This window comes from Salvia splendens, chromosome 3 (assembly GCF_004379255.2).
Source record: "Salvia splendens isolate huo1 chromosome 3, SspV2, whole genome shotgun sequence".
Lineage (NCBI taxonomy): Eukaryota > Viridiplantae > Streptophyta > Magnoliopsida > Lamiales > Lamiaceae > Salvia > Salvia splendens.
Window position 1 is genome coordinate 36044740 of NC_056034.1, and position 7357 is coordinate 36052096.

The window sequence follows — 7357 nt, forward strand, 5'->3', positions numbered from 1 at the left end:
TCAACGCAATGGCGGACGTCCGCACGAATGCCGCGACGGATATCCGCGGAACTCCGGTGTCCGCAGCGGATGTCCGTATCCGTGCCTCCCTTGCACAATGACGGACGTGTCATGCGGACTTCCGGCACGCCGGTCGGAATTCTGCCGGGACGGGCGCTATTGCTAATGCTCTAATAATCATTTTCGTAATTTAAAGGGATTTTGAGTTATTGGAGAAAAAATGAGAAATCGTGATATTCTTTTAGTAAAATTTAAATTAGTAAGAATAATCCATGCCGTGCATCTCACAAATTCAAATATCTTCAGTTCCCTCCATTCCCAATCTGTAATTTCTAAAATTCCCCAAATTCGAGGTCGCAGTTCCGATGGCTGACCAGCCGCGCAAACCCCCAATTCAACCCCAAACCACCTCTAAAAGGCAATGGTCTCTCGCTGATTTCGACGTCGGCAAACCCCTCGGCAAAGGTAAATTCGGCAGAGTGTATCTAGCTCGCGAAATCAAGGTATTTTCCTATTCCGTTGAACCATGACCATCACGTTAATGTGAGTGAGAATTTAGCTTATCTTTTTGTTTTTTTTTGGGGGTAGAGCAAGTATATCGTTGCGTTAAAAGTGATATTCAAGGAGCAAATCGAGAAGTATGGCTTGCAGCACCAGTTGCGGAGGGAAATGGAAATCCAAACCGCCCTCCGCCACCCCAATGTGCTGAGGCTTCACGGATGGTTTCACGACGATGAGCGGATTTTTTTAATTTTGGAGTATGCTCACGGCGGCGAGCTCTACCGAGAGCTTCGAAAATTGGGACACCTCTCCGAGACACAGGCTGCCACGGTAAAACTATGCTTTGTTTGCGGCTGTTTTTGTGCGCGTCTCCATTTACACTGCCGGATAACTAACTCAATGCTTGGCGAATGTTTATAGTATTTTGTTGTGTTTTGAAACTTTTTTGGACCGATCTGTTTTTTGTCATTGGTGTTTTAATTCTGTTGAAGCAGTATATACATAGTCTCACGAAGGCTCTGGCATACTGTCATGATAAGCATGTGATTCACAGAGATATCAAGCCGGAAAATTTGTTGCTTGATCATGAGGTATGGCTCGCTCTCAAAGACTCTCATGGATGCATAATTTTCATTTACCAAGCTAATTCATCAACATTATGTTAGTTTATCTATTTACTACGAGATTGTTTGTTTGTCACTTTACCACTTCATTATTCATAACTATGCCTTGCTCAGGTCTTAAACACACTGATCGTAATATTCTTTTAGGGCAATCGAGTGGTTATGATACGAAACAGTTTTACTGGCTTGATCAATTTTCTAGCTGCTTGGTGAAGCTTTCTCATGGATAGCAATAGCATGAATATATTAAAAAATACGCAATTTATCTGCGTTGAATATTTCTGTTAGAGGATAATGTAGCCTTGTACATTGCAAGAAAATCATACTCCTGGCTTTGTGAATATTTGTGTAAGAGAGTAATGTATTCTGTAGCTTTGTAGTACATTGCAAGAAATTCATAATATCCTGGTTTTATGGCTGTGACAAACCTTACTGATTTTTCCCTCCAAGCAGTTTGAATTCTTTGAACTGCTCCCTCCTCTCTGTTCCATGTGGTGATGGAAAGTGAAGAGTTGTATGATGTGTCCGTGGGAGAAGTAAAACAACTTGAAGAATGAGCTAATGAAAAAAACACTTAATACAAATCACATTGTCTTTGAAATTATACCATATTCTGTATCACTTGTAGGGTCGGGTCAAAATAGCAGACTTCGGTTGGTCTGTACAGTCCAGAAGTAAAAGACACACCATGTGTGGAACCTTGGACTATTTAGCTCCAGAAATGGTGGAGAAAAAGGCGCATGATTATTCTGTTGATAACTGGACATTAGGAATTCTGTGCTACGAGTTTTTATATGGTGTCCCTCCATTTGAGGCCGAAAGCCAGATGGATACATTCAAAAGGTATACTGTATAACGTTGTCTCGCTTTTGTTTTAACCCTCATCAGATTTCATTCACAAGTTAGTAATGATATATATCTACCCCCTGCAGGATAGTGAAGATTGATTTGACCTTTCCTTCCACCCCTGATGTTTCAGCAGAAGCTAAAGATCTCATTAGCAGGGTAATTTTCTCTTAACTTTCACAGAGGATCATGGTTTCTTTACCTTTCTTTGCTTCTTGATTGAAGCACTACCTTTCCGTGCAGCTTCTTGTGAAGGATTCATCAAAAAGATTGTCCCTCCAGAAGATAATGGAACATCCTTGGATCGTGCAGAATGCCAACCCTTTGGGGATCTGCCCAAATTAGCATTATCCAATCTTTTTGCTAATTTGACTTAACTAGCTAACATATTTCTAAATTCAGTGAGAAGATATAGAATCATCACCTTGTCATTACATCCTTTAATATTTGCCTTGTATTATCTAGTTTAAATTCATCATTGTAAAGTCTGGATTCAGAGTTACTTTATTCTAGTAGTGCTTACATAAAGCTGTAGTCTTTGCCTTTATCTTCAATGCATAAGTTGCTACTATAAGCTAAACCTCAGAGCGTTTCTACTCACTCAAAGTAACTCAGCAAGTCCGGTATAAGTTCTCCTTGGATCCCAATATGCACTTAACAAAAAGAAAGGTCAGCAATTTCTTAAATACATACACCAAAAAAACTTCATTCAATCTAAATCAACAATTTCTCAAAAGTAAGGTCAACAACATGTCTTGTTATTGCAAACTCCATTGGTTTTCTAGCCATGGTGTAGGGAGCCGTTGCTGAGACAATAGCTAATGTTTTCGTCGGTAATGGTCGTGGCGTCGCTGGCACTGCTACTAGAATCGTTGCTCGTGGGATGCTGAGGGCTTTCTGGTAATGTGTTCAAGTTGATGCCACTGTCAAGATTTCTAGTTATGGCACGGGGTGCCTCTTGAGCTGTCCCCGCAGGAGTGCGCTTCGAATGTTCTGGCTTCACAATGAGCCTCTTCACCCCTCTGTGATTCGAATGCTCTGGTTTCACCATGAGCCTCTTCACCCCTCTGTGCATGTGTGCCTCGCAGTACTTCTGGTTGTATAGGACGTCTCGCCTGCATTGCCATTTCTTGCCATCTGTTCTCCGGCATCTCTGTGCTCCACCTTCTGTAGCGTCCAACCCTACCCCAACTTTTCCTAGCATGGAAAGGATCTCAAACTTAGCATGACAGACAACAAGAAGCCTAAGACTGGACCAATCTTATGTCAAGTGCATAGTGTATAAGTATAACTATCTACTTATCAGTTTGAACAAAACCTGCAGCGTTAAGAACACTCTTGGGAGACAAACCATTTCTCGGATAATTGAAGCCAACGTAGTTGTTTCCAACTACATTCGGCATTCTGCCACTCAAGTTTACAGGGTCGGCATCACCAAGACTAGACTTTCCATCACCATGATCACCTCCACTGACCAAGCAGTTAGCCCTCGAACTGGAACACATGCTCAGGGTATAGTCAGCACTATTTGTGCAACGCAGTTGGCTGGGTGCGAGATCACTCTGGACAGAAACAGAAACTCTATCATCTACATCAGATGCAACCAAAGACATCACAGGCATCCTAGTTGCATCAGGGACTCGATGATTAATAGGTCTCGATACTCTCTGAATCGGTTCCACATGCTTTCTTGAACCTTGACGCCCCCGGTGCATGTGGCTTTCGCAGTATTTCTGGAGTAGAACCGCATTCTTGCTACACCTCCACTTTCTACCATCAGTTCTCCTACATCTTCCTGGTTCAGAATCATCCATCACAGTACTATGATCAGACTTCTCAGGGCTGAAACCGCTTACTGAAAACAAAATCACACAAGACAAAAGAATCAAAATCATTATAAGTAGCCTTTATCTTAGATGATTGAATATAGTAATGTAGCAAACCATGAAAGCTTAGAGGCCAACGCAGAAGACTTTAAAAAACTAAACAGTAATTAAAATTCCAAAGTAGACAAGAATATCACTGCCTTGAAAGACAGAAGTAAATCTAGATCTCCATTTAGAAATTTTGATACAAATATGCATAGCAAAAAATACTGATTCTTCTATCCTCAGCCTGCTAATTTGTAACTGGAAAACCTATGTTGGAGAACTTGAAGTTCTGGAATTGGATTCTATGGTGACAACTAGCATTTGCCACAGAATTTGGGATAAAAACATTGTAAATATCAGGTAATATTCGTGATATAAAAAGTAGAGATCAATTCATATAACAAAACGAATTTACAAAAGTCCCATATGCATACAGAACAAAAACCCCCAAATAAGAAACAGAAGAAATAGCACTCACAGGTGGGGTAGATGATGTAAATGGCAGGGCCTAAAGAGTGAAAAACACTAATCCATATGGGAAGGAGGAGGTGAAAAGCCACCGGAAAACCATAGACTATCGAATTATGGATACAAATTTGGTTGCAGAGCTCAGCAAACTGATCCCTACTGAATAAACGTTCCCTTTTGACTTGCTTCAACCCTCCTTCAATTGCATTTGCATTTGCATTTGCATTTGCACTTGCACAGCTCCCAATTTCAAGATCGAGATTGAGCTTATCCTCACCTTCATAAACCCAAACACTTGTACATTACAAACAATCCTAATCGCCCAATTCGTACGTGTGTAGAGAGAGAGAGAGAGAGAGAGAGAGGAACCTGGAGGAGGAGGTGGTGCAATAGCAATAGGCGCAGTGAGTGGTTGAGAATACATGGACAATAATTAGAATCACATTTCCGGGAATTCCAAGAAAGAGAAAAGGGGCAAAGGTTTGATGTCAATTCCAACAGTGGGGGGAGCTCTGAAACCGCAACTGTAGTCTGTAAGGAACAGATGTAAAGCACTTCTGAACACACAACACACGCTGTTTCTCTTATTAAACATGATGGTCATGACCCAGAAGAAAAAGAAGAGAGACAGACTGTGTCATATATCATGTGCCATTTATGTTGGAACTGAATGGCAAAAAAATAAAAAAGAAAAATAAAATGCCAAATGACGCGCATGCGGCCACCTCCCCTTCTGCTGCGCATTCCGCGTGTGTGAGACACAGAGAGAGTGATGAAGCAGTTATGGTAGTAGTAAATGTATGAGTTTTGTCATGTCAGCTTTTTGGCAGAACGTCCTCATATTCATTGTGAAGGTGTGTCCTTGCAGTTCACTGATTCAGTCAAGTGACAGAGCCGTTGAAGCTCGGGGCAGGGATCAAGAAGGAAGCTCGGCTTTGAGCTAGAACTAGCCGAGAAGGGAGTTCGGTTTTGAGCCGAGAAGGGAGTGCGGTCTTGAGCTCGGTTTGAGCTGCCGAACTGGAACTAGCAGGGAGCTCGGTTTGAGCTGCCGAGCTGAAACTAGCCGTTGGTGTTTAGCGGTTGTAACTGTTTTTGGAAACAAATTAGTTAGTTTGTTTTTCTTCTTGACTCCCATATATACTTACAGCTCGATTGTAATCAGAGAGAGAGAGAGACGCAGAACACAGATTACGCACACAATTGGAAGAGAATTCTTGCACTAGCTAGCGTTTGCTTAGAGTGATAGATTGTGAGTGTGAAGTTCTTGTATTGAGAGTTCCATCAATAAGATTCCGGTCATCTTCTCCGTGGACGTAGGTGGATTATCACCGAACCACGTTACACCTTTGTGTGTTTTATTTTTCGATCGTGTGCGTGTGAGATCGGCGGCAACACGACCCCAACAAGTGGCGCCGTCTGTGGGAAGACTTCCACGATTTGCCGATTGATTGGTTTCTGGGTGAGTTCGTGTCTAGAGTTTCCGTTGTATAAGCTGATCTTGGCGATTGCCCACCGCTCGTTTTGAGAAATGTCTACAGCCAAGTTCGAGGTGGAAAAGTTCACCGGGAGAAACGATTTTGGGCTGTGGAGACTGAAGATGAAGGCCATCTTGATGCAGCAAGGCCTATGGGATATCTTGAAGAATGAAGGTGACGCTAAAGAAGGCAAACCTGATACTGATGACAAGGAGAAGCAAAGGCTTCAAGATATGCAGTATAAGGCTTATAGCACCCTGATCTTGAACCTCACGGACAGGGTGCTAAGGGAAGTTTCCAAGGAGGAGACGGCTGCAGGAGTATGGGGGAAACTTGAGTCATTGTATATGACCAAGTCTCTGGCGAACCGGTTACATTTGAAGCAAAGGCTTCTTGCTTTCAAGTTTTCAGATGGAAAGAGCATTTCTGAACAGCTTGAGGAGTTTGGGAAATGCATAGATGATCTTGAGAATATCGATGAGGTCATTAAAGATGAAGATAAGGCATTGATGTTGCTCAATTCCCTGCCTAAAAGTTATGAGCACTTCAAGGATGCAGTGCTTCTTGGAAGAGAAACCAAGGTCACCTATGAAGAGATTCATTCTGCATTGAAGATGAAGGAATCTCAGAAGGCTGATAACAAACAAACTGATCCAGTAGCTGAGAGTCTGCATGTGAAAAATAATCAGAATAAAAGGGGTTCCAAGAAGAAGTTCCAGAAGAAGGAAGAAGGTGGAGTATGGAAGGAGAAGAGAAGCTGTCACTACTGTAAGAAACCGGGCCATTTAAAGAAGCATTGCTTTGCTTGGAAGAAGAAACAAGAGCGAGAAAAGGCTGGGAACATAGAGACTGCTGATCTGGCTCAGGATGTTGAAGATAATGAAGCTTTGAATATCCACTCAGGGGCCAAGATTGAGGAATGCTGGATCATGGATTCAGGTTGCTCCTTCCACATTTGCTCACACAAATCTTGGTTCCAAGAATTATCAGCTTGGGAAGGATCAGTGATGCTAGGAAATGATCAAGTGTGCAATGTCAAGGGCATTGGGAACATCAGATTGAGGATGAAGGATGGGAGTATGAAGACTCTCACAGAAGTCAGATTCATTCCTCAAATCAAGAGAAATTTAATATCTCTTGGAATGCTAGAGTCAAAAGGGTGCAGATTCAACTCTGGTGATGGGATCCTCACAGTAACAAAAGGCACCAGAATTGTGATGGAGGCTCAGAGAAAGAACAGCCTATACTATTTGCTGGGTGAAACCGTGGTTGATGCTGTGAATCTTGCCCAGACAGAAGACCTGTATCTATGGCATGCCAGGCTTGGACATGTGGGTGAGAAAGGCATAAGAGAGCTGGCTAAACGAGGAGTGATGAAGTTAAGTGCATCAGACAGCCTAAAGAAATGTGAATCTTGCATTCTAGGAAAGGCAAAGAAGCTGCCATTTTCTGGTGGGAAACACACTTCATCAGCCCCATTTGTGTATGCCCACAGTGACTTGTGGGGGCCATCCCAAACTGAATCCATAGGTGGAGGCAAGTATTTCATCTCCATCATAGATGATTACTCAAG

General features: G+C 42.4%; 2 protein-coding genes across 3 annotated transcripts; one reads left to right on the forward strand and one right to left on the reverse strand.

Moving 5' to 3' along the window:
* Positions 1 to 301: 301 nt before the first annotated feature.
* LOC121795834 (serine/threonine-protein kinase Aurora-3-like) lies at positions 302 to 2517 on the forward strand. The gene is made up of 6 exons (XM_042194458.1): positions 302 to 503; positions 589 to 831; positions 996 to 1091; positions 1753 to 1967; positions 2057 to 2129; positions 2214 to 2517. Exons 1-6 carry the CDS (start codon positions 366 to 368, stop codon positions 2313 to 2315), a joined length of 867 nt encoding a protein of 288 aa, XP_042050392.1. The 5' UTR covers positions 302 to 365; the 3' UTR covers positions 2316 to 2517.
* Positions 2518 to 2589: 72 nt separating this feature from the next.
* On the reverse strand, positions 2590 to 5041 carry LOC121795833 (growth-regulating factor 7-like). 2 transcript variants are annotated; one of them, XM_042194457.1, is made up of 4 exons: positions 4679 to 5041; positions 4320 to 4586; positions 3322 to 3825; positions 2590 to 3167 (listed from the first exon to the last, which is right to left on the reverse strand). In XM_042194457.1, exons 1-4 carry the CDS (start codon positions 4731 to 4733, stop codon positions 2752 to 2754), a joined length of 1242 nt encoding a protein of 413 aa, XP_042050391.1. In that variant the 5' UTR covers positions 4734 to 5041; the 3' UTR covers positions 2590 to 2751. The 2 variants fall into 2 exon arrangements, with proteins under 2 accessions (XP_042050391.1, XP_042050390.1); XM_042194456.1 differs by having other exon boundaries at positions 3289 to 3825; positions 4679 to 5037.
* Between the last annotated feature and the right edge of the window lie 2316 nt (positions 5042 to 7357).

Coding starts and splice junctions, on each gene's coding strand:
- LOC121795834 (XM_042194458.1), top strand. CDS start 366: ATGGCTGACCAGCCGCGCAAACCCCCAATTCAACCCCAAACCACCTCT. Junction 504..588: donor ATCTAGCTCGCGAAATCAAG/GTATTTTCCTAT, acceptor TTTTGGGGGTAG/AGCAAGTATATCGTTGCGTT. Junction 1,092..1,752: donor ATTTGTTGCTTGATCATGAG/GTATGGCTCGCT, acceptor TATCACTTGTAG/GGTCGGGTCAAAATAGCAGA.
- LOC121795833 (XM_042194456.1), bottom strand. CDS start 4,733: ATGTATTCTCAACCACTCACTGCGCCTATTGCTATTGCACCACCTCCT. Junction 3,826..4,319: donor TTACATCATCTACCCCACCT/GTGAGTGCTATT, acceptor TTTTGTTTTCAG/TAAGCGGTTTCAGCCCTGAG. Junction 3,168..3,288: donor GAGTGTTCTTAACGCTGCAG/GTTTTGTTCAAA, acceptor TTTCCATGCTAG/GAAAAGTTGGGGTAGGGTTG.